Source organism: Artemia sp. Qi Xiang Cuo, chromosome 3, assembly GCF_049724085.1.
Source record: "Artemia sp. Qi Xiang Cuo chromosome 3, ASM4972408v1, whole genome shotgun sequence".
Classification (NCBI taxonomy): Eukaryota; Metazoa; Arthropoda; class Branchiopoda; order Anostraca; family Artemiidae; genus Artemia; species Artemia sp. Qi Xiang Cuo.
In genome coordinates this window covers 18,025,208-18,052,995 of record NC_142796.1, presented here as the reverse complement: position 1 = coordinate 18,052,995, position 27,788 = coordinate 18,025,208, and the positions used below count along the sequence as shown (strand labels likewise).

At 34.5% G+C, this 27,788-nt stretch overlaps 1 protein-coding gene across 2 annotated transcripts in view; it reads left to right on the top strand.

The window, feature by feature from the left end:
* LOC148953824 (growth hormone secretagogue receptor type 1-like) overlaps nucleotides 1–27,788 on the top strand; it is a 160,774-nt gene that overhangs the window by 101,268 nt on the left and 31,718 nt on the right. The window contains exon 2 of one of the 2 annotated variants that reach the window (XM_089086835.1): nucleotides 8,594–8,917. In XM_089086835.1, the coding sequence (XP_088942961.1) occupies nucleotides 8,626–8,917 (292 nt within the window). In that variant the 5' untranslated portion in view covers nucleotides 8,594–8,625. Of the gene's footprint in view, nucleotides 1–8,593; nucleotides 8,922–27,788 lie in introns of those variants that run through there. The other variant, XM_089086836.1, reaches the window with a different exon arrangement.

Here is a 27,788-nt window from a genome sequence, read left to right as displayed (position 1 = left end):
TCTAGAATAAGTTTTTCACAAAAAAAGGAAAGAACTCCATTAAACCAAAAATGAACAAAAATAGAATCAAATAATCTACCAAGCATACAACTACCACAAATCAGTATCAATAAATAAATGAACCCCCCCCCCAAAAAAAAACAAAAAATAAAATAAGTCAAACTCAAAAGGAATTGAAATTAATCTGAGTAGGGTTCTAAACCCTATGCTATCTAAAAGCCAGAATATAATTTGTACTTTACTGAAAAAAATTCAGATGAATTTACTGAAAAAAAATGTGCAGTCTCAGTTTAGTATACATATGTTGATATTTATTCCTTAAAATCTTAATTAATTTTTGTTTTCTTAAAGTTATAATTGAAAACATTTAAAAGAATTTTTTTTCAGTAAAGTACAAATTGTATTCTGGCTTTTAGAAAGCATATGGTTTAGAACCCTACTCAGATTAATTTCTGCTCGTTTTAAGTTTGACTTATTTTAATTTCAGTTTGTTTTGGGTTTCATTTATTTATTTATACTGATTTGTGGTAGTTGTATGCTTGGTAGAGTATTTGATTCTATTTTTGTTCATTTTTGGTTTAATAGAGTTCTTTACTTTTTTTGAAAAACTTATTTTTTGCAAAAAGTTTTTGTGATTAATTTCTGTTCGTTTTATATTGACATAGTCTTTTTCAGGGAGAAAGACTGAGCCTCTTCTGAAGTTAAACAACCATCCCTTCCATAAAACCTAAAATACCCCCTGGGCATAACTTACAACCCTTGCCCCTAATCTCTGGGTTTTGCTTCAACCCCAAAAGCCTTGTTATATGATATTTAGACTATTTTGAATAAAATATCTCAAAATTTCTATTAGAAAAATTTCGGGACAATATGAGGTGTGTGTAGGGGGGAGAGGGTAGCTGACCTCTGATCACTTTGACTCTTAAAAAGAGCACTAGAGCGTCTGATTACTAATCCAATGAGCCCTATTTGAAGTTTATATGACCATACTTTCTATGAAAACCCTATATGTCCCCAGGACACAACTTACAAACCTTGCCCTGAGGGCTGGGGGGATTTGTTATACTCAAAGACATAATTTAAAGACAAAACTTTCTGAAAGGCTTAACAAAATAGTTATGCCAAAGTCTTTATTGGAAGTGTCTGTGAATATAATAGGTGCGGAGGAAGACATTCCCCCTCGGATCGCTTTTGAACACTAAGAGAGACACTAACCGTCTCAGTTCCCAATCCGATGATTCCTTTTTGAAGCTTCTAAGACAAAACTTTCTATAAGAACTTTATGTGCCTCAAGGGCATAAATTACGATTCTTGTCCTGAGGACTATGGGGGAGGATTGTCATCCTCAAAGACATAATTTGCAGACCCTTCAACAGAGTTGATCAAAATGACCGTATCAAAATGTTGATCGGAAATGTTTGGGGAAATTACGGACGTTGGGGGGGGGGGATTCTCCCTCTGATGATTTTCGACTATTAAAAAGACGATAGTCCTCTCAATTTCCAATCGAAAGAGCCCTTTTTGAAGTTTTAACGAAAATACTTTCTATATGACATTATATGCACCCAGGGCATAACTTACAACCTTATCCCTGAGGACTGTTGGGGGTTGTCATACTCAAAAACATAATTTCCGGACCCTTCAACTATGTTCATCAAAATTGCTATATCAAAATGTTGATCGGAAGTGTTGGGGAAATGAGTGTATGGAGGGGCATTCGCCCTCCGATCGCTTTTGACTATTAATAAGTTCACCAGCCCTATCAACTCCCAATTGTCCTCTTCCAAAATTGAGTCCTTTTTGAAGTTTCTACGACAACGCTGGCAAAGACCTAATTTCCAGAACTTTCAACTATGTTAAACAAAATGTCTATCTCAAAATTTTGATTGGATGTGTCTGGAGAAATGGTAAGCTTGAGAGGGGCGTGTTTTTAAGGTGGAAAACGTGAACAAAAGACTAGGATGAAATTTTACCGGTAAATTTGTCAAACTGAAAAAAACTTGGGTTTTGGAAACCAACAGAAAAAGTGTCAAAGATCACCACATTCTTTTTTCTAATTTTATTTCCTGGGATGATGTTTCGTAGCGTGATCCAAAAACTTTTGTACATGGGCTCACAAAAAATTAAAATGGAAATTTTATTACTTCTCAAAACAAAAAAAAATATTTTGGCGAGTAGAGGCACTGCCAAGACAAGAACCAAAGGTTTTAGAAGTGGAAAGAGTGGAAGCCTGAAAACATTAGGCCCGTTTTTTGCACCTGAGTGAAGACTCAGATATATTTATTTCTATATGCATCTTGTCATTTTGCACTGTGTTAAAAGTATTGCAAAAATTTTGCATAAATCTTCCAGAGTCGTAGATTTTTTTAACAATTATGACATGCAACAGGGAATATTAATGACAGCTAAATTTCACAACTGTAACCCATGGTTATTTTTCTTCAACAAACCTCTTGACTAAGTGATTTATTCCCATTGGTGGTGCATTCTCCAATCTAGTTCTGTATGGGAACGCCCATCTTCTTAACATAGTCCGTCCCTCCAACCAACTGACTGAAAATAACAGATAATGATCCACGATTAAACTCTAACAGAACAAGTAAATATACCAGTAAATCCATTATGATATTACAGAAACTGACACAAACTGAGTTTTTCCGCTACAGACTGATCTATTGTCTAGTCAATATCCACTGAGAAAATGTTAGTTTTTAGGTTGACAAGAAACTTTTCATGAAAATGAAATGCCAGAGCCTGTTAGCAATGTTGGTTGCTTTTATTCTAATCAGACTAGCATGGCTCTGCAAATTCGGCCGTGGCATACTTTTCACGAACTTCAGCGAGTTGTCAGTGACCGAATAGGGTATATCATGTTCAACAAGAAATGAGACAAGCCTTGCTTCAATTCTGGTCTCCTTTTCGTTTTTGGAAAAAGTGATGAACAAGTGGCAGAGTCTGAGAAGACGAAACAATCCATGTATTTTCATTAACCCCTGACAATAGGTTACAGGTTGGCTGCCCAATGGAACCTTGAAACGGTCGAGGCTACAAGAAGGAGTAAGTGTTTTATAACCTGCTTCCTCTGGACAGCAAATCAGCAACTTTGCATTCACATTCGATCTGAATGAATGACATGCAATAAGAAATCAGGTAAAAATTAAAAAATAGATAATTCACTAAATTTCGGAATACATGTTCTACAGGAAATGAATGTTAACCTATATTTGAATACAGTATGAAGTTCTAAATGAAATATCATTTTTATTTCTTAGCCATTATTCTGCATTCTAAATTTCATACATATTTACAAGAACTTCTCTTACTGTATACTGTTCACTCTATTGGGCTGTAAAAGTGGAAAGGTAATTCCCAAAAGAAGCAAGATAGGACACTCCACGACTACTTATTTACTCAATTCTAGTATAGTAGTCACTCTGTTTTGTAGTACCTGTACACCTTTACCATATTAATGGTTGAAAATAACTTTCATTCAGGCACCTGACTGATCTGTAAAATATTTGCTCTTGGAAGCACGTTAACTACTAGTATGAATTCTCGCGAGTTCCGCAGTAGCCTATCCAGCCATATGTCACTAGAAGTAGAAAGCAAACATTTGTCCCTTTTCCCGTATGGTGACATTACTTAGTATAGATTCAGTGATAAAATTCGCGGTATAAATACGCTGATCAAAATCATTTCGCGGTATAATTAAGGTATGCGGTGCGGCATTTCTCTCCAAATTGCGGTATTATACCGCAAAATACGGTATAAGGGGCAACACAGCTTGTAAAGTATGATATTAGCGTTAAGTAAGTCCGATCTTGTAATTATATAGAAAAGGCAAAAAAAAGATTATGTATCTTTTATTAATACACTGTAACTATTCCATAATATATAAGTAATTAAAAAATTTATATGATATTTTTCCATTACTCCAAAATATTAATTATAAGCTAAATATATTTGTACATAGAATAATGTATGCTCGTAAGAACATTTGTACATGAAATAACTTTAAATGCCAACCATAGGCAAATTCAGCATGATAATATATAAATATCAGTCTACTGTTGAAGTTTAAACCATTCTGATCTCTATAACAAACTTATATCGAAAACTTAATTTTGTCTACTGAAAAGGTCATAAATCTTATCAATTTCAATAATGTGTAGGAACTTAATAAGCAATTCACAAATTCGACGGAAAAATTGGATTTTTTTTTACTTGTTTGAATTCAATAGGCAAGTCACAATTCCAACAAAAAAATTGGATTTTTTAGACTTGTTTGAATTCGAGCAAAACATTTTGTTGGAAATCAATTTTTTTTTTTTTACAGTATAGAAAATGCAGTATCTAGTTTCGCCTCCAACTCCTCGTCATTTCTCTCAGAAAATTAAACTTCCGTATCATCAGCAAAATGTGCCAAGTCAACAAAATATACGCAAAGGAGTAAAACACCGTCACATACATGCATGTTTGGAGATTTTATGCTTGGTTAGATTACCTTTAATATGAATGTAACTTCTCCTATGCACTGTAAAAAAAACTGTTTGAAATTCAACAAAACTATTTGTAATGCTTATCAACAGCAAGATTGGAATTTCAAAAGCTTAAATTGAATATTACAGACCATTTTGGAATTCCATTATTATTACTATTGAATACCCAATCTGTTGATAAACAAAAATGCTCGATTCCCATACCCGAATTGAATTTTCAAACACAACATGTTGGATTTTAAGATCCTTATTGGATTTCTTTATTGTTTGTTGGATTTCCTGTTCTTTAATTGGATTTCCATCACTATTTTGTTCAATTTATTAGGCATACAATCTTGCTGAACAATAAAATAGTTGGATGTTCTAACAGCTGCCAGGAATGGTCCTTAATGACCAGTTTCAGTTACATGCACAAACAGGTCCTTCTCCTGCTCAGAGGCAGACTTGCTGAACAGTAAACTAGTTGGATCTTTTCATGGATATTTACGATTGCTAAACATCCATTTTTCATGGAAAACCTTTAGAAGAAGCATCAATGTGATACATTTACACCATAGGGGCATTTGTTTTAGCTGATTAGGCATTGCACTTTTCAAATTGGAACATGTTACAAAGCAAGTTTTTTTCAAAATGTTGCATTGATATTTTTTGAAAATAGTGCCTCTTTCACGTTTTCGCTTTCGTGGCCGTGCTATCTGGTAAAACATAATTTGCCGTACTCCTGTTTCTTGTGTCATACAACGGTGAAAATTTTGTAGTATGTTTCCACATCTTCGCTGGTTCAGGAGCAGACATTTTCTTTCGGATGGGGAATTATAGAGTTGACATACGATTAGACTAGAGAACCTAAAACTACATTTTCCAACTTTCTAACTCTCAGCGCAAATCAAATTTAGATAATCATTAAACATCCTATCACTTAAGTAACGACAGTCCGGTTCTTGCAGACATTAAGACATTGAAAAAATTACGTTCTTAATAGGGACGTACATGAGAGGAGAGAGGGGATTAAGGGGCCTGCCCTTCTTCTCGTTTAAATTATCGGTAGTTTTTTTATTGTCCCCCTCCTCCGAAGAATATACATTAATCTAAAAGACTCCTCAACAAAAGTAAGTAATTTTGGATTAATAAATTCGATTTTCAATTAAATTCTGTAATTCCACTCGCCTGCTTACTGGGAGGGTGTCAAATATTTTCTATACTCAAGAATATTGAGGATCAAGATTATTATATATATATATATATATATATATATATATATATATATATATATATATATATATATATATATATATATATATATATATATATATATATATATATATATATATATATATATATATATATATATATATATATATATATATATATATATATATTATATGCTGATAAAAGTCTGAGTATGTTGGCTTCACATCTGGAAGCCTTTATTGACAAAAAAAAAGAGAAAAAGAGCAAAAAAAAAAAACGAGAACAAAAAAGGAAAAACAGTTTTACAAAGGAAAGTAACAGATTAACAAAGAAAACTATAATTTTGTGAAACGAATATAACACAGATACAGACAAAACTGTTGTAGGACAAGAGCCGTCACCGGGGACCTCAAGTCACGATTATTTAGGAAGTAGAACCAAGTTAAGTTTTCCAAATTTAGGAGTGGTACATTCATTTTGATTATTTTCTAATGAAAATACTAAAGCATGGTATCTTTCAGCGAATTTTTTTTTCGAAATCGAGGAAGGGGGCAAAAATCTAGGGGGAGGGGGTAACTTCAAGAAAATAGTTAAATGCAAGAAAATCTGTTTCGCATTTATTAATTGTTTTCCTCTCGCGTGTTGTGGGGGAGGATTTGAATTTCTTATGCTTAAAAAGGACAAAATCCAGTTAAGAATCAGAACTCACGATTATGCGTATTCTATCTTTTTTTCTCAAAAATATCTTGCACATTTTATTGGAAACGCGGGGTAAACAGAAGGATTGACTAGTATACGTTTATATCTTCAAGGTTCGTATATAAATGTTGAACATCCTTTTTTTTCATGCAGTTTTTCTTAAAAGAGATTTGGTTTTTTAAGGCTTAGACTTCTGATTTCATTTTCTATTTTTGTTTCTGTCTTGAAAACATCGTGAAGCCAAAGCCCCTTGAGATTGGTCGTCTGACGGACCTTTCCCTGAAGGATAGGGGCTTAAAAATGCATTTCGTTCGTGTTTTTCTCTTCCTCCCCTAGTAAAAGTCTATGACCCCAGATCCTAAGGACATTGCTTCTGTGTCTCTTGTGATCTTTTAGTAATCAAAATCTCTAGCAGTGGGGTCAGTTGGAAGGGCCTTTGTCCCCCATATTCCCCCATTAGATTTCGAAAAATATCTTTTTAGGGTATATCAATTGAAAAAAAAACCTTTTGATATTTCCATTCTAGAAACTACAAAAGGCAAATTTAAGCACCTCCCCCCTAGAATTTTAAAAATACACTTTGCATCCCACCCCCTAATATCTAGTGAATTGATGCAATTGGGGTGTAGTGCACTAAGGGGGGGGGGGGTAACGAATAACGCCATATCGGTCGTTTGTATAACAGAGTCCATAAATATTCATTAATTGTAGATCTGAAAGTTATAGTGGCCTATAACATTATTTTCAAATACTTGCCACAAAATACCGGGAACTACCGTTGCAGTTATATAAAGCTTGCTTCACGTGTTTACTTACCTTCACTTACTGTGCCTTATTTGGTTTTGCCGAACTATACCCAACAATCTTTTAATCCTTAGTACCTTCTGTATTTCCTTCCTAAGATCAGAATATTGTTTATGGTGACTTGATAACCATAAAGCTATCGCAACTCGCAAAATAAACATGATAACTTGGCAAAGCTTTCTTCCGTTTCCTAATTAAATGCATTAAATCTTGTTAGAATTATGTACCTAAGCATACTCTTATTTCTATATTTAACCTATTTTTATTTTTCAGGATATAAAGATCTTAACCTGCATAAGGTATAGTCCCAATTCAACAAAATTGACAGTGAGAATTTTTATTGATGTGGGTTAAACCAGGTCCAAATCTTGTTTTTTCTTCTTTTTTTTTTTACATATTTAATAAAGCCTCAGCAACCATTAAACACAGTTTTTCAAAAGTCTTGTAGTTTTCCGGAAGAGGACAAGACAAGCACTTGACCTAGTTTAGTAGTTCAAGTAGAATCTGACAAATTGAACAAGTTTATTTAGCCATCAGTTTTGAATGCGCCAAGGAATGCTGCCACTCTTGCAAATTTTTTTCAGAAGTGAAAAAAACCGGAGAATCAAGAATTTTAATATTGGACTTACCAAGTTTAGAAAAGTTAGGCCAACAATTTTTGCTCCTTGATCACTTGACTTAGGGATACATTTATGCCCTATGTTCTGATAAAAAGCCAGTTAAAATCTTAACTGAGATCTTTATAATTTACACTTTTCCTCCAAGAAACCAGTAACAGTACTTTTACTTGATTTAGTTGAGCTAAATAGGAGTTAAAGCAGGGTTGCGTTCTATTAGCATTTATATGGATCATTTTGATGGATTCCCCTTAATATTTTCTAACGAAATCCTCCCACCCTAAACGGGAACGATTCAAGTTGAAATTATCAAATTTATTTGGGCAGCAAACTTGATTGTGGCAAGGAGTAGTGCCACTCCGACAGAATTATTTCAGAAGTAGGAAAACCTGGAAAATTAAGTGTCCTAACAATAAACTTGATAAGTCTAAAAATGTCCTTACCCACGGTTTCAGCCCCTTTGTCAGTTAAATTAACAATGTATTCCCCCCCCCCCTTGTTTGGTTAGAAAAGCCAGTTAATAACTATTAACTAAAATTCTTGCTAAATGTAGCTTATAATTTTCTTCAGCAAGACCAGAGACAAAATATGGAATTGATCTCGTTTAGCTGTTAAGATAGAATTCAACAAATATAGTCAACATTTATTTAGTCAAATTTTCTGAACTCAGCCACTAATTTGAGTGCAGCCACTTATAATCTTTTTTTAATGGTCTTACATCCTATCTGAATTAATTTTGCTAAGTATAGGCTACTGTTTTTCATTCCATCTTTTCTATTTTAGGCTTGAAAGGGAAATGACAACCCCACTTCAAAATGGAAACTACCACATTTCTACCGAACGGTACAAATGTCACGAATCCGGAATTCCCGGCGTATATGGCATTCTCCATGACAATAGTATGCACAGTTGTTTTCCTAATAGGACTTTTAGGGAATGCCTTGGTCCCAGTGATTCTTTGGACCAACAAGGAACTAAGAAGTTCCACCAATTTTTTCTTACTGAACTTGAGTTTGGCAGATATTCTTGTTCTTGGAGTGTGTATGCCTCCTGTAATTGTGGAGATAAATAATGAGCCAGAAGTTTGGCTTCTTGGGAAATTTATGTGTAAGTATGTTGAAAATCTTATTCTCTTTTGTTTTTATCAAACACGGGTTTGTTAAAAAAAAATAATAAAAAATAAGAATAAAAACCCTCCTTAATGTTTTACTTGTTCGGAGTATATCAACTCCTTAAATATATATCATTAAGTGAGAAAAAACATTAAGAAAGAGAAGAAAAAAAGAGAGAAAGGAGAAAAAATCGGGTGCTTACCTGGCTCCTAGTCGCAACAACCCTTCCTACCAACAATCCTTTTTATTTACCAACTCACCCAAAACCGCTGCTTCTATCAATTAAAAAAACTACTTTTTTGTGGGGGAATCGAGTGCTAATCAATTTAATGCCTGACCCTCAACAAGATTGAACCTGTAGTACCGTGGTACCTAAAAAGAACTCCAACATTGACAACTCATATTCGATAAGAACATTTTCCAATTTCTTTGACACTTGGATTAAATAAAAAAAAACAAGTTTTATTTTACTGAATGTAAGGAGCGACATTAAAACTTAAAACGAACAGAAATTATTCCGTATATGGAAGGGGCTGTCCCCTCCTCAACGCCCCCTCTTTACGCTAAAGTTTTTTAGTGTTTTAAAAAATAGAGTTGTGAGACAGAGTCAAACTTTAGTGTAAACAGCGAGGCGTTGAGGAGGGGTCAGCCCCTTTATTATATTATCAAACAGTTCGTTACTACGAACTGTTTGATAATACTCAATATCAAGAATGCTGTTGCAATCCAAGTGTTGTAAACACAGAAACTCTGTCAAGCGAAACTTGCTCCTTTTTAAGCGATTTAACAACTTTAATGACTTCGTATTTTACCTAGGAAAGTCTATGACTTAAGGCCAACCTGTATGAGTCGAGTTTATAACAGTAGGAATCTCGTTAGGCATTGTGCATCAGGGTTGCCCATCACTGACGTCCAAAAATAGTGCAAACCAAGGTAAAAAAAAGAGTGATTTTTGCTCGAAAAGAGTGCAAGTCAAAAAATTTGCACGCGCACGGCTGCCAAAGCTTACGTATCACCTCTGACTCTCTGAGGTATAAAAGAGTACATTTCAAATGAAAAATGCGCAAGTTGTTAACAATGTTCCTTGGGTTTTTACGCTTCTGTCGAAGTTACCAACTACTGACGTTCAAAGTGAATGAAGACAAACATTTCACACGAAAAGCTTGCAAGTTGGCAACCCTGATGTACATAGGACAGGAGCAACGGCACGCCACGACGAACGTAGTTGTTTTCAACTTCCTTAAGAGTTATTTTTAGTAGCACCTATAAATGTATTTTTGAGCCTATTTGTAATAGCCACTATGAGTTGCCACTTAAAACAGTTTCTACTGCTACTATAATGAATATCCACTGTACTGGCCAATGGAGAAGGGGACAACAGTATGATTCAAGGCAAAAACTGTTTTTACAACTTCCATCAACCTATATATATCTAATACCCACACATATATGTTTAAACCTATTTTTATTAGCTACTATAGATTGCTACTGAAGTTAGTTGCCATTGCTACTGGAATAAATGACACTTCTGTAGAATCCAGAACAAACTCAAGAAAATTCATCTGTTGAATCTGAGATTACCGATTTATAGCTGTCTGCATTCGGTGACAATTAGCTTAGGCTCAAGGGAAAAACTATGTTGTAGGTAAATTTTAATTAAATATTTAATATATACATTTGGTATTTTGGTTAGGTTAGTTATTTAATATAAAGCGTTCTGGGTGGCCTGCTTTCCATAATTCTGTGTAGTAGTTTACATAATTTCGTTACTGAACTATTCTATTTTCATCGTATTTTGGTAAATTATATTATGATAAATCTAACTTCACTTCTTGAGTTTGTTCTGGATTCTACGGAAGTGGCCTACCAAATAAATTAACACTGTATTGGCCATTGGAAAAGGTGGCAGTAGTGCCATTTTAAGACATAGAATTTTCATAGGTTTATATTTAAGCCTATGTTTCTAAAACTATATTTAAACCTATGTTTTTATTAGCCATTATGAGTTGCCACCAAAAACAGTTGCCATTGTTATTAAGAGAAACTACCATTGTACTGGCTACTAGAGACAGAAACAGTAGTATGATTCAAACCACAAAATTGTTTTCGCAACTTCCATAAACCTATATTTACTAGCATCCAAAAATTCATATTTAAACCTATATTTAGTAGTGACTACAAATTGCCACTAAAGACAGTCGCCTTTGCTAATGGAATAAATTAACATTTTACTGGCCACTAAGAAGGGGGTAGTAGTACTATTCAAGGCACAAAATTGTTTTCGCAATTGCCATAAGCCTATTTTTACCATGCCACCGAAGACAGTTGTCAATGCAATTGCAACGAATTACTATTGTGCTGGCAACTAGTGACAGTAACAGTAGTACGGTTCAAGACAAAAAATTCTTTTGACAACTTTCACGAACCTCTTTTTTCTCTCATTATGAAATGCCACCGAAGACAGTTTCCGTACTATTGCAAGGAATTACCACTTTGTACTGTACTACTGCCACTGGGGATAAAAACTGTTGCAAGGTTCAAGGCATGGAGGTTGCGCGCACCTAATAGAGCTATTGCAAAAGCCTTCAAATAGTTTTTTCGGTCGAATAAAGTTGACTCTTGGTTCTATAAATATGTCAGCTCCTAGAATAAAAGTTTTTGATGTAAGCAATTAATATGTGGCATATCTTTTATGTCTCTCATTAAAGTGTCAAGCTGGCGATAATTCAAATTATAAATCACAGTAAGACATACATTAGAAATAATACTAGCCTGTTTTCATATTAGCAATATTTAGAGAAAGGAATCAGAAAATTGTTAAATTTGCCAAAGAGGTTTAAATTGTCAAAGACATAAGGTTTCCCACCATTCACCAAATACTTTAAAGCCACTGGAATTTAATACTAATGCCCTCATATCCAAACAAAGGCCTCATTATCAGGGGTGTCATTTAGGGGCGCTGAGGATCATTCCATCAATATTTTTGTCCCCCCCTAGATATTGAAAAATGCCTTTGTTTTTGGCAATTTCATTAAAAGCTTCATTTTATGTTTTTGTCAGAAAAAACTGAAATACATAAAAAAATTCCTTCTCCCTAGATTTGGACAAATACACATATCCCCTCCACCTAAATTCATTTGAATTGAAGACATTGTTCAATATATCTACAGGAGCTAAAGACTCATTCTAGCCTGAGTTAACTAAAATTTTCATCATTATGAAGATCGAAATCTTACCAAAAAAAACGAACTACAATCAGACCTCATCAAACAGTTCGTGGTAACGAACTGTAAGTAAGGAGCGACCCGGCTCAATGGTAACCGAAACTCTAGAAAACTGGTTTTTGATACCAATAGATATATCAAAAGAATCAGATTTCAATGCTTATTTCAAATATATAACTTTCATCAAGTTTAGTGCTACCCATCAAAAGTTAAGCGCCTGAGAAAATTTGGCTGATTTTCAAAGAAAGGGGAAAAGACCCCCTAAAAGTTATAGAACCTAAATGAAAATCACACCATCATATTCAGCGTATCAGAAAACCTTACTGTGGAAGTTTCAAGCCCCCATCTACAAAAATGTGGAATTTTACATTTTTAGCCAAAAGAAAGATCACGGATACGTCTTTGTTTGTTGTTTTTTTTGTTTTGTTTTTTCCCAGGGGTAATCGTATCGACCCAGTGGTCCTAGAATATCGTGGGAAGGCTCATTGGAACGGAAATTAAAAGTTCTAGTGCCCTTTTTAAGTGACCAAAAAAAATGGAGGGCAACTAGGCCCCCTCCCACGCTTATTTTTTTCCCAAAGTCACCCGATCAAAATTTTGAGATACCCATTTTGTTAAGCATGGTCGAAAATATTATAACTATGTCTTTTAGGATGACTTAATCCCCCGAAGTTCCCAGAGGGAGGGCTAAAAGTTATGAACTTTAACCAATGTTAACATATAGTATTGGTTATTGGGAAGTATACAGAAGTTTTCAGGTGTTTTTTTCTGGTTGTGGGTGGGATGGGTGGGTCAGGGGTTATGTTGGAGGATCTGTTCATGAAGGAAGTTTTCATGGGGGAAGTTTCCGTGGAGGATGTTTCTTTGGGGTAAGGGACATTTCTATGAAGGGGGCGCCGGATTTCCAAGCATTATTTAAAAAACGATCAGAAATTAAATAAAAAAATTCAAGTTTTTTCAACTGAAATGTAAGAAGGAATATTGGAACTTAAAACGAACAAAAATTATAACGTAAGTGAGGGGGTTCTCCCCCAAGTCAATACATCGCTCATTACGCTACAGTTTTTTTTTTAGTGATTTCAAAAGAGCTATCTATTCTAATTAAACGGCCTTTGTGATTCAGGGGTTTGTGAATCAAAACTTTTTTTTTAACTTTTAACGTAAAGACCGGGGTATTGACTAAGGGGAGAACCCCCTCATATAGGCCTACGTAATAACATATACGTAAAAAAAAACAATAAAAAAACAAGCGATACGGCTCAATAGTAATCGAAACTTTTAAAAACGGAATTTTGATGTCAATAAATGTATTAAAAGAATGTGTTTATAATGCTGATTCTAAATATATAAATTTTATTAAGTTTAGTATTGCTCATCAAAGGCTACGAACCTAAGAAAATTTACTCGACTTTTTAAAGAGGGGGAAATATCCCCTACAAGTTAAAGAATTTTAATGAAAATCACACCGTCAGATTCAGCGTATCAGAAAACCCTATTACATAGGTTTCAAGCTCATATATGCAAAAATCTGCAACTTTGTATTTTTTGCCAGAAGAAAAATATAGGAATATAGAAGTTAGTTACGTAAGTTAATTTGTAAAGACATCAATTTAGCAAAAGAAAAGTAAAATTTTTATGCAAATAAAAGCTGCATTAACTAAAAAACGATCAGACATTAAATAAAAAACAACAAGTTTTTTAAACTGAAAGTGAGGAGCGACATTAAAACTTAAAACGAACAGAAACTATTCCGTATATGAAAGAGGCTGTCCCCACCTCAACGCCTCGCGATTTACGCTAAAGTTTGACTCTGTCTCACAACTTTATTTTTTAAAACAATAAAAAACTTTAGCGTAAAGAGCGAGGCGTTGAGGAGGGGACAGCCCCTTTCATATACGGAATAATTTCTGTTCGTTTTAAGTTTTAATGTCGCTCCTTACTTTCAGTTTAAAAAACTTGTTTTTTTTATTTAATTTTCCTTTAAGCACTACTATTGCCAGGTTTTATCAGTAAAGAAAAATACGTATGGTAGAAACTGCTTAATGCTTTACAAGAATATATTTACCAATTGACCATATCCGCTCCCTAAATTATACATTTGACAGTTTTGTTAGGGTAACATAAAAGGTGTTGTGAGTTTTTCTTAGAAAGCAAGTCTATCCTATCCTTTTCTGATGCTCCTTTCCTCACTCACAGTGATAATAAAAAAAAAAAAAAAAAAAAAAAATTCGAGCCTACGATATAAAAATGGTTTTTGCTGTATCTTAAGTGATTGTCATTCTATTCAAGGTAATTCACCGATTTTCTTTGCTGTTAATTTTTTCGTTTTTTATCTTCTTCTTGTCTTTTCCTTTTCCTCTTCCTCTTTTTTCTTTCTTCCTTCATCAGTTCAGTTTCTTGTGTGTTGATTAGTTTGGTATGAATGGGGCATTAATTAGCTGAGAGTGATAACCTCGCTTGTCCTTCCAAGCTTATTGCCTTTCTTGGCAGGCGAAAGGCAAATAGTGTTTATTTTATTTTTAATAAATGTATATCTCATATCTCATTAAGAAAAGCTCCATTTAACAACTAACGACTTACCAATACCAGTCACCCCCCTCCCCACAAAAAATATGTTTACACGATCTCCTGTAAAAATTTATGTTGGGTTACATCATGCGTATTGAATTACCTCAGCCGAGTTACATTCGTGTTGCACAGTGGTTGATACGAGAAACCCAGGTAGTTTAAACTTTGGTTCCTTCCATCCATGGTAGGATACAGGGAAGGAGAAGGAGGGAGCACCACAGGATGGCTGGCCCCCAACCCCCACTTCACTTCCTGCCTGAAGGGCCACGAAACGGAGATCAGCACCACCGCGTTGAAAGGTTTTTTAGAGTCTACTATGCAAGGCCGTATCCTGGGGGGGTTACCTGGTTTGAACCCCCCCCCCCGAAATTTTTGACCGAGTTGAAAATAAGTCGAAAATTAGTAAAACCCAGGTAAAAATCAGTATAATTAGTCGAAAACTGAGTCAAAAATTAGTAACCCCCCCCCCCCCGAAAAATTCAAAAATTAGTAAACCCCCCCCCCCAAAAAAAAAAAAAATCCTGGATCCGCCCTTACTATGCTAGGCTGCTTTAGCCTAGAACTTTGTGGAGATGATTTATAGTGGACCGGAATTCACTAAAAATTTTAACAGGATTGAGCTTTCATTATTATTATTTTTTTTAATTCCAATATTTTCTTTTTTTTCAATTGTCTGATTATATTCTACCTTCAAAGTAATATGACCTTTTTTTACTGAAGTGCGTTTAACTCTAGCCTAAAATTCTGAAGAGGTGATTTAGAGCTAGCCAAAATTCATTAAAAATCTTGTCGAAATTCAAGTTCCATGTTTTTGTTAATTTCCAGTTAGCTTTTCGTTTTCGTGGATATTCTGATTCTGTTCGGTTTTTCCCTTCGATTGTCACTTAGCATTTTACTTAGTGTTATTTCACCATCTATGCCTACCTCCTGTAATTGTTTAAAATCATTTCTGGCATATTTTTTTTTTCAATCCTCTCTAAGAAACGTATTAGGCTTCAACTCTTTTTTAACTTTTGTTATAATAGGTCAATTATAGATTCGAAAAAGCATACTTTAATACTTTAATTTAAAATATTAGCAATTAAAATATGAAATAAATATATTTTAGGGAAACTGTGCACGGCTGATTATAAGACATGTTGCAAATTATTACAAGTAATTTATTATTACTAAATTGTTAATCACTAGCATTAATTATAAAAGACAGGTTATAAATTGTATTCTTTTACACGTCCGCCTTATTTATAAGAAATTTTTAGTACTGCAATCTTTAATTAAAAAATCATTTATTAGATGCTCAAAACTAATCTAATGTATTGGTGTAATTATGGAGGAGATCTGGGATAGATCTTGTCTCAGGGAAAATATTGATCTTTTTAACGTTTACTGTTTTTCTCAGAGTCTGGAAATACAACCTTAAGTTACGTCTTCAAACAGTTACATCGTGGTAACGAACTGCAAGTAAGGAGCGACCCGGCTCAATAGTAACTGAAAGTCTAAAAATCGAAATTTTGGTACCAGTAGATACATCAAAAGAATCAAATTTTATGCTGATTTCAAATACATAGGTTTCATTTCATTAAGTTTAGTTTTACCCGTGAAAAGTTACGAGCCTGAGAAAATCTGCCTTATTTTCAAAAAAAGGGGAAAACACCCCTTAAAAGTCTTAGAATCTTATGAAAATCATACCATCAGATTCAGCGTATTAGAGAACTATACTGTAGAAGTTTCAAGCTCTTATCTGCAAAAACGGGGAATTTTGTATTTTTTGCCAGAAGAAAGATCACGGATGCGTGGTTATTTATTTTTTTTTTTTCCAGAGGTGATCGTATCGACAGAGTGGTCCTAGAATATAATGAGAGGCCTCATTCGAATGGAAATTAAAAATTCTACTGCCCTTTTTAAGTGACCAAAAAAATGGAGGGAAACTAGGCCCCCTCCCACGCTCATTTTTTCTCAAAGTCACTCGATAAAAATTTTGAGATCGCCATTTTGTTCAGCATGGTCGAAACATATAATAGTTATGTCTTTGAGGATGACTTAATCCCCCAGAGTCCCCGGGGAAGGGCTGCAAGGTATGAATTTTGCCCAATGTTTACATATAGTATTGGTCATTGGGAAGTATACAGACGTCTTCAGGGGGAATTTTTCTAGTAGTGGGGGGATGGGTCGAGGGCTGATTGAGAAGATCTTTCCGAGGAGGAAATTTTCATTGGGGAAGGGACATTTCTATGAAGGGGCGCCGAATTATCCAGCATTATTTAAAAAAACGATCAGAAATTAAAAAAAGCTTTCAACTGAAAAACTTGTCAACTGAAAACTGCCCAACATCAAAACTGAAAACTATTACTTATATGATTGGATTCTCCCCCTAGTCAATACCTTGCTCTTTACGCAAAAGCTTTTTTAGTACTTTTATAAGAGCTATTTATTCTAATTAACGGCATTTGTGATTAAGGGTCATTCTTAAAGAATTGGAAACAAATCAGAACTTTAGCGTAAAAATCGAGGCATTGACTAGGGGGCGAACCCCCTAATATGCGTAATAAAAATATACGAATATAGAAGTTCGTTCCGTAAGTTAATTCGTATACGTATATTTATTACTAATAAAAACGCTCGTCAATAAAATTAAACAACTTTCGAGAAAGCCATTTAACCAAAAAAAAAGTGAAGTTAATATACAAATTTCCTTTTAATTATTCATGTACGGTGAGCCAAAATCAAAACATGCATTAATTCAAAAACATTTACAAATTAAATAAAAAAAACAATTTTTTTAACTGAAAGTAAGGAGCGACATTAAAACCTAAAACGAACAGAAATTATTTCGTATATTAAAAGGGCTGTCCCCTTCTCAACGCTTCGCTCTTTACGCTAAAGTTTGACTCTGTCTCACAGCTTTATTTTTTAAAATAATAAAAAACTTGTTTTTATTTAATTATATTAAGAAAGAGTAATAAAAAAAAGTATTTCCATATGTGTTGAAAATAATTTTGCTAAAACTCCAAAAAATCCTAAGCTATAGCACTGTCGATGTATGTATTCCATGCAAGGCCCTATACGAGGGGGGGGATCGACCCCCTCCCCAAAAAAGTTCGATTCGTAAAAAAATAGAAAAATGCCTGTAAACAAATTTTTCATCCGCTTTTTAAAGTTTTCTCGCCACCACCTGAATAACATAATCCCCCCCTAATGGATACGCCCTTGATTCCATGAGACGTAATCTGATATGTGATGGAATAATGGCTAATTGAACGTAACGGCATCGTTATATACAGTTTTGTTCCCCAAGATTTTGAAAAAAAATGCACTAAATGGTGTAGTAAGTGAAAATTAGTTTCTTGAATGCACCACAGCTTTCTTCTCACAATCCTTTAAATTTTTAGTATCCATGCTTTTCGATTTTCAGAGAAAAATGGGGATGAATCCGTTGATCACGGGATATAGCACACAAATGAATCCAAAGGAATTGCAATTGCTGCATTGTCTTTAGTTTTCTCAAATCAAACAGTTCGTGGTAACGAACTGTAAGTAAGGAGCGACCCGGCTCAATGGTAACCGAAACTCTAGAAAACGGTATTTTGATACAAATAGATACATCAAAATAATCATATTTTAACGCTGATTTCAAATATATAAGTTTCATCAAGTTAAATTCTACCTATCAAAAGTTAGGCGCATGAGCAAAAAAATTTGGTTGATGTTCGAAAAAAGGAGGAAAGACGCCCTAAAAGCTATAGAACCTTAATGAAAATCACATCATTATATTCAGCCCATCAGAAAACCCTACTGTAGAGATTTCAAGCTTCCATCTACAAAAATGTGGAATTTTGCAATTTTTTGCCAGAAGAAAGATCACGGGTGCGTGTTTATTTGTTTGTTTGTTTTTTGTTTTTTTTTCCCAGGGGTGATCGTATCGACCTAGTTGTCCTAGAATATCTTAGGAGGGCTTATTGGAACGAAAACTAATATTTATAGTGCCCTTTTTAAGTTACAAAAAAAATGGAGGGCAACCGGGCCCCGTCCCACGATCATTTTTTTCTCAAAGTCACCTAATCGAAACTTTTAGATATTCATTTTGTTCGGTATGGATGAAAATATAATCAGTATGTCTTTTAGGATTACTTAATCCCCCGAAATTCTCGGGGGAGGGCTGAAAGTTAGGAATTTTACCCAATGTTAACATATAGCATTGGTTATTTGGAAGTATACAGACGTTTTCAGGGGAGATTTTTCCTGGTAGTGGGGGAGGGGGTGGGTCGGGGGTTATGTGGGAGGATCTTTCCATGAAGGAAGTTTTTCATGGGGGAAGGGACTTTGCTATGAAGGGGACGCCGGGCTTCCCAGCATTATTTAAAAAAAGATCATAAATTTAATATAAAAAAACAAGTATTTCAACTGCAATAGCAGCAACATCGAAACTTCAAACGAACAGAAAATATTACATATATGATTGGGTTCACCCCGTAGTCAATACCTCGCTCTTTAAGCCAAAGATTTATTAGTACTTTCATAAGAGCTATTTATTCTAATTAACGGCCTTTGTGATTAAGCGGTCATTTTTAAAGAATTGGAACAAAATTCGAACTTTCGCTTAAAGAGCAAGGTATTGACTAGGGGGAGAACCCCCTAATAAACAAATTAAAAATATATGAATATAGAAGTTCGTTACGTAAGTTAATTCGTAAGTTACGTATATTTATTACTAATAAAAACGTTCGTAAATAAAATTACACAAGTTTCGAGAAAGCCATTTTAACTAAATAAAAGTAAATTAATATGAAAATTTTGTTTTAATTATTCATGTACGGTGAGCCAAGATCAAAACCTGCATTTATTCAAAAACGTTCAAAAATTAAATAAAAAAAACAAGTTTTTTAAACTGAAAGTAAGGAGCGACATTAAAACTTAAAACGAACAGAAATTATTCCGTATATGAAAGGGACTGTCCCCTCCTCAACGCCTCGCTCTTTACGCTAAAGTTTGACTCTGCCTCACAACTTTATTTTTTAAAACAATAAAAAACTTTAGCGTAAAGAGCGAGGCGTTGAGGAGGGGACAGTCCCTTTCATATACGGAATAATTTCTGTTCGTTTTAAGTTTTAATGTCGCTCCTTACTTTCAGTTTAAAAAACTTGTTTTTTTTATTTAATTTTAAGAAAAATTCAAAATTTAATGCTTCACGTTTGTCAATCAAATCAACCAGATTTTACGAAAAAACTCGAATGTTTAAAGATAAAGTAATGATAAACAAGGGAACGATGTCGAACAGTAAAAAAATTTCACGAAGGCCAATAATGAATTTTGTAAAATTTTCATCTCCTGAAAGATATAAACACGCCAAAAAGGGGGAAATTCCTAAGAAATCTGGAGATAAAAAATCTCACTTTTATCCCTTCTCCAACGAAATACGGTCCCTTCTCCATGACAAAATTCTAATTTTGTCAAGAAAATTAGAATTTTCTGTTTTTCCGAAATGCGTTATATCTTCTTTTCTGAACGTTTGATATCAGAATTATATTTTGCTCATTTTTGAGGCCAGTCAAAACCTTCCTTGCACAAACAACTGTCCGTCAGCAACAATCAAAAACGCTAAACGTTGTCTTCAATTTTCTTCTAGAAGGATCTAGATAGCAATCTAAAATTTGAGGAAGGAAATTTTCAAATGGAAATTTAGATCAAATTGAAGAGGAAGTTTAAGACAAAATCAAAATCCCGTTGTATAACTTGAGTATTTAGAGCAAATATGTATTGTATGGAGCTGGAAGATTTGAGGAAGGAAATTTTTGAAATGGAAACTTAGATCAAATTTAAGAGGAAATTTATGGCAAAATCGAAATACCGTTGTGTAACTTGAGGATTTAGAGCAAATATATGTTGTAATAACCTGAAGGAACTGAGGAAGGATATTTTCGGGGTTGAAATCTAAGTCAAATTTAGGAGGAAATTTAAGTTAAAGTCAAAGTCCTGTTGTATAACATGCGGATCTATAAGAACACTTATACGTTTTAAGGACAAAAAAATTTTTAAACAAGAAAAACGGGTTTTAATTTTCTATAAAGCAGTGAAATACAAAACAATTAATTTGAGGAAGGAAATTTTGGGATGGAAATTTAAATCAAAGTAAATCTCAGCCAAAGTCTAAATCATGCTGTGTTACATGAGGATCCAGATCACTTATGGCTTGTAAGGAGCTGGAGGATTTGAGGGTGTAAAATTCTGGGACGAAAATTTAAGTCAAATTTAGGGGGCAATTTGAGTCAGTCAAAATCCAATTGTGTAGCTCAACAGTCTAGAGCACTTTATGTGTTGTAAGGAGTCGGATGATTTGGGGGATGAAAGTTCGGGATTGAGGTAAGAGGAAAGAAATGAATGGTTGAATTTTGTATAGCAATTGTCAACTGGAATCCGGGGAAGTATGTCAATGCGGCAATGCATGGCCGAGAGAACTTCTGAAGAAGGGGCACTCGGCAAGATAGGGATTTTTTTAGTCCACAGCGTGTATAATGGGAGTGCATTTTTATGTTTTTTTCATCGTTTTATAATACGGAACACGTGGTTCTAGTCATGTCCAGAGGTTACAGTGGTTCTATACATAACTGAATAATGGATAGTCTTCCATATTTACTAAAGGCCAACTACGAGTTAAGACAATTATTAGCACCTATTCTTTTCATCGCCTCTGCTCTTATTTTTAAGCTTGCGAACTGATGCCTGTCAAAATAATATGTCAATCTTTCAATCCGTAAAAAATGACAGATTTTTGTAAGGTTACTGAAAAAGTGATTATTTAAGATATTCTTGATTATATCAGCTTCCTTCAAAAATCGTTGGCTGTGACACAGTGTACTTGTTGAATGATTAACTGTATTTGTCAGAAAGGAATTCATTTGATTAATTTCTAAAGCCTTGGTGATACTTATCTGATGTTTGCCAATATGAAGCAAATACAACAAGCCAAAAGAAGAAGTAAAGATAGGCTACTGACCTTTTTTGGGTCCGCATAAAAATTGAACATTCCTTAAATCTTGACCGTCATCGTTAAAGGTTTTTAGGCTATCTGACATTTCAAACTTCTGAAATAGTGCTTGTGTATTATACGGCAAACACTCGAGTTTACGCTGTGAAAAATTCGAGAACAAACCGGTTTCCTTGTTAGTTTCTTTCTGCTTAGCGTAAGACAAGACAAAGGCAAGTTACAGAATAGATGGAAAATATATACGTTGGGCTGTAAATTTTCACATCAGGTGGGTGGGGGTAAAGCATTTGTATAGTATGAAGTTAGAAAGCAATTCTTACTTCGTAATATGCAGAACAATTGTACCTAACACATTTTGCATGCATACCTTACCCCCCCCCTAATTTGCAAATATATAGCCCAGATTTGTTTCTAAATTATTATTTTTTCATCACTTTTTTATATTTCATTGGGATTGAGCGTCAAAGAAACAGGTTCTAATTAAATTAATTAAAAAAAAAATTTTTTGAGGGAAGTAAAGAGCGAAGTTGAAACCTAAAACTGGCAAAAATTACTACTTCACAGCCTATCCAACATATATAAATAAAACTGGCACAAATAAGCCAACTAATTACGTTTCCCTGTGCTTTTAGGATTGTAAAAACAAGTGCTTTGGTGAAAACACAAAAATCAAGTATAAGAAAAGGAATATTGATTTGGGAGTCAAAAGTGAGTATGTAGGCTGACAATAATAAACGAATCTATAAAGCTTTTCATAGTCTTGCATTATTTGCAACATCAGTAACTTTCAATATACAATTAAAATTATCTGAAAAACATAAGCGTAAAATTAAATATTTGTTTAATAACCGCGAAGTAATTGAACAGCATACAGAAATATTGGATTGATTTATCAGGTGGCATTTTGGTCTCGCCAGCTATAATACTAATAGTGGGTACATGGGCGTAGGAGCATTAGGCAGCATATTGTCTAGGGGGGTGGCAGTCGATAGTGTTATGGAGTTTTATCAACTGTTTTTTCCAAACCATCTGCTTTTTCAGCCATATCTAATGTAAATTTAGAGGTCTAGGGGGGAAGTTTACCCCCCACCCAACACCCATGAGTGGGTAAGATACAGTCTTAAATTTTAAAAAATATGCTTTAGTATTATTTGAGATGAAGATCAAATAAGACATAATATGAACTCTGGAAATTCGATTATTTCTCTCTATACAGGGAATTTCTAGCTATGATACAAATTCTAAAACCTGTCTATAGTCCTAATACTATCAAGATGGCTTTACTTCGAACTTGTCTACAAACTAATCATGACATGTCCTTTTCAGAACCAAAACGAGAGCCAGTCATTGAACTGAGCCACTGTGCAGAAATGACACCAAATTAAACATAAAATTAAAGCAACAATCTTAAAATAGATCGTTGCTTTATATTAAAAAGGATTGATCCTAAAAGGGGTTGATAATATTTTTATTCTTTAAAAATTGCCCTTAATTGGTTTGCTTTTACTGTACCCAAACTCCTATATTATTTTGTGGTTTCAGTAAAGCGCTAGTTTTTTATAATCCTAAAAGCATAGGGAAACATAATTAGTTGGCAGGGGCGTAGCTCCAGCATTTTTATTGAGGGGGCAAGTTTCACATCCAGAGAGTCAAGGGGCATGGGCTATATAATAGATTTTTTCAATCTATTGGGGGGTAACTGCCCCCCCGCCCTTGCCACCCCCAAACGAAGCCACTGTTGGTTGGTTTATTTGTACTAGTTTTATTGATATATGTTAGATAGGCTGCGAAATAGTAATTTTTGTCCGTTTTAAGTTTCGCTCTTTACTTCCCTCAAAATAACTTTGTTTTTTTTTACTTAATCTATGTTCGTTTTTGATTAAAATTTAATATAGAAACAACGGTGCCATGATCTTTTTTATTTATAAGGAGTAATGTATGTTGGTTTTAAGTTTTAGTGTCACTCCTTAGTTTCAGTTGAAAACTTATTTTCAATACAATTTCTAATTATCACCAATTTAGGGGAGATGAGACACCTCTAGAAAATACTGCAAACAACCTTGACAGCTACGAAAAACTTTCATTTTATAACATAAAGTTAATTATCCATACTTCACAAAACAATGCATGTTTTTCAGGAACGTTTGTTTTTCGAAGAGCAAAAGCTGTTTTTACTCGGCCGACTTCGCCTGAAAAAGCCATGACGAAGACAGGGCTTTATAAATCACCTACTGACTAGCAGAAACTAATAGGCTTCTGTAATAAAAGAGAGCTATTTAATGGCTCGTTTAAAAGCTTATATTTATACCTAATCGCTTTTTGTAAATTTGACTTGATAGCACGTTCCCATAAAGTGCACTTTCGGTTGTTTTCCCCAATTTTTTTTTAAATAAAAAAAGTACTTTTTCCAATGAAATGACCAAAAAAGGGGTTTTTCAAAACCTAGGCAGGAGCAAAAACTAAGGGGGCAAGGAAGTCCCTTTTCCTCAATTACCGCCGTTAGGACTAGCCCACAGGCTTCTTCGCAGAGTGAAGTTTGAAGTTTCAGTTTAAAACTGTTGATCATTCAAGCTTAATTTTTGTTAGATGTTCAGTTGAAAAGTTTTTAGTTTTAATCAATTTTTTTCGCAATAATCTTTTACTTTTAAGATGAGTAGGTGATTTATGAAACTTACTAAGAGGGTCTAGAGGGGAATTATATGTGAGGGGTCTTATAAACCTCCAGTTAAGGGCTTTGGACCATAATTATTGCAATGGTACCATTTTATGCTTCCAAACTCTTCTACTTAAGAAGTGTGCCAAAAGTGCTATTTTTAGTGCTATATGGCGCTTTTGGATGGTAAAATCGGTAAAAAGCACGTATATATGAGTAGTAGGTTTAAAATGAGCCTTCCCGGGATATGCTTTAAAAAATGAGTACATCACACTTGCAAAAATAGAGGATTATCTGTAAAGTAATCATAAGAAGAGACAAACCATGATTAAAAAAAAAAAAATCCAAGCTGGAATCGAACACATGATAATCTAATTTGAAGTCCAGCGCTGTACTAGGACTTTAATTGCGTAGCTTATTAAGGGGGCATGGAGGAGGAATTTGCGAGAGGTGTGCTTGCAAACCTCCAGTTAAGGGTTTATAGACCATAATTATTACAATGATACCGTTTTATTCTTCCAAGATTTTACACTTAAGAAGTGGCACCAAAAGTGTTGTTTTCAGTGCTATATTTCACTTACGAATGGTAGAATTGATGAAAAGCACTAAGATATGAGCAAAAGTGGTACTTGTCTATTATATAAAACACAATCGAGAAGTGAAGTTTGGTGAATGCTAATGAAATAAAACAAAATCATGATGAAAATATAATAGTTTAGAGAGAAATTCGGGCTATATAGTTGCACATTAGGGGGTGGGGCGGGGGTAAAGAATAGCATATATTAAATAGGTAGCCTAAACAAAACCATTTTAACCTAACCGAACCTATTTAAACTAATGAACACAAAAATATCATGAAAATAGAATACATTATCAGGGAAATTGTGAAAACTGCAACTTGGAAATATTCTCCCAGAACGCAGATATGTCCTCAAGAACCGCGTTAAAATGAACTCGGCTAAGTATGAATGTAAATGAATGCGGGTTGTAGCTCGGTGCCGTTTGTTCCTCCACTTTGCGGAGCCCCACATTATCTCTAGTTATTGGGTAGAGACGCCGGTTTCTGGGTCGACAAAATATTTTTGAGGTTCACTTTCAAATGAGAGAAACATGCTTGTTCCAGCTCAGTTGTGTTGTAGCCTTTCCAACAATCTGATATGATTCTTGAACATCCATGGTGAGAAAATATATTCTATCACTAGTCAAAGAAAACTAACCGGTTTCCTCAAGAATCGTGTTAATAATGAACTAAAATGAACTAGGTCAAGAATTGCGTTAATAGTGAACTTCCCTTTGTCTTTGAGATTGTCAGCTGACGCCGAAGCTCCCAATTTAATAATTCACAAATGACCTTCACAATTTTGCTAATAAAGTATTCTGTTTTCATCGTATTTAATTGTCACCAACCTTCACTTTTCGAGTGTGTTTTATATAATAGACAAACACTGCAAAAGTTTTCAAATGAGCCATTAAACATCATTCTAAAAAGTTCTGGTAGCCCACTAGCTCCAGCAGTACTTTTTAGTAGCCGGGCAACACGTGAGAAGAACCGCACATAGAATCTCAAAGATGCTATTGAAAAACAGGTTTTCGCTGCCTATTGGGGTGTTGCTCATTCTGTGAAAAATATTTAAACTTTAGTTTTGGGGATTAAATGGGGGAAAAAGGTACCTAGGTTAGGTTAGGTTACGTATTTAATAAATGCTATGCTTCAACCTCCCCCCCTTAAATGCAAATATGTAGCCCAAATTTGTTTCTAAACTATTATATGTTTTTCATACTTTGTTTTATTTCATTAGCATTAACCAAACTTCACTGCTCCTGTGCTGCCCGGCTACTAAAATGGTACCGCCCCAGCTTTTCCACTCGAGACATGGCACCAAAAGTGCCGTTTTAAGTGCCATTTGAAGCTTGCAGATGGTGGATTTTATAGGAAGAACGTAGATATGAGCAATATTTTTAATATGAGCTATCAAAAATCTATCTAAGATGTTCTGGTTGCCCGCTAGCCCCACACCTCGAGAAGCTGCATAAACAGAGCCTTTTTTCGTGCCATATGGCAACTGCAGACGGCGGAATTTATATAGACCACGTACATATGAGAGATAGCTTTTGAATAAGATAAGATAAGATAAGATAAGATAAGTTTTATTCTTCATTAAATACACATACAATATTAGATGTTATAAATCCCTCAAAGGCTCATTGGCCTGTACAAAGCTGAATAAGCTCTTAAGCATCTCTCTATGATGTTCTAGTAACCTGCTAGGCCTGGAAAAAAAGAAGAAGAAAAAAAAGGCCGTTTTAACATTTTTCAACTTTTAGTTACTATGGGCAGTGGTTCGCTCTTTACTAGGTTGCAGCTAATGCTTCAACCATGACAAAGAGTTCATTGCAAATTCTGCCCAGAAACTAGTTAACATAAAATCTGTGAAATCTAATAGATGGTAGAATTTTTAAAAACCTAGTAAATATAAGCAATAGCTTTTAATTGAGCCATTAAACGTCTATCTACGATGGTGTGGTAGCCTGCTAGTGTTTCAGTAGCTTCCTGATGAGCAGATGACTTATGAAACTTACTAATGGAGCTGGGAGGAGGAGTGTATGGGAGGGGTTCTTGTAAACCTCCAGTTAAGGGTTCTGGAACATAACTATTACAATAGTACCTGTTTTGTCCTTCAAAACTTTTCCACTTAAGAAGTGGCACCAAAAGTGTTATTTTCAGTGCTATATCGCTCTTACGAATGGTAAAATTGAAAATAGAAAAAGAAGCACGTATATATGAGCATTAGTTTTCAAATGAATCATTAAACATAACTCTTATAAGTTCCGCTAGCCCAGTAGCTCCATCTTTTCGACTTGAGATTCGGCACCAAAAGTGCCGTTTTTAGTGCCATTTGGAACTTACTGATGGTGGAATTTATATGAAGGACGTAGATATGAGCAATGTATTTTATATGAGCTATAATAGATCTGTTTACGACGTTCTGGTATCCTGCTAGTGCCACCCCTTGATAAATGGCACAAAAAGCCATTTTAAGCCATATGGCACTTGCAGATGGCATAATTTATAATAAAGCAAGTAGATATGAGAAATAGCTTTTGTATGAGCCAATCAGCATCTCTCTATGATGTTCTGGTAGCCCGCTAGGCCTGTTGAAAAAAGAAAACAAAAGAAAAAAAACGAAAAAAAAACGGAAGATAGATCAGTGCTACCGATGCAAAAAAGTGATTTTCCTTGTTGTTCAAGTAGGGGGATTGTAATTTCCCTGTTTTTTAGGTTTTTGACCTTTCTGATTCAAAATGGTACACTTTTCGTTTTGATCTGACGTCATTTTAGAGGAGTTCGAGGCCTCTTTTTGAAATCCCCATAAATTTTTTTTCGCAATTAACTTTTACTTTTAAGACGAACCGAAATAATAGTTGCCATTCATGGGTC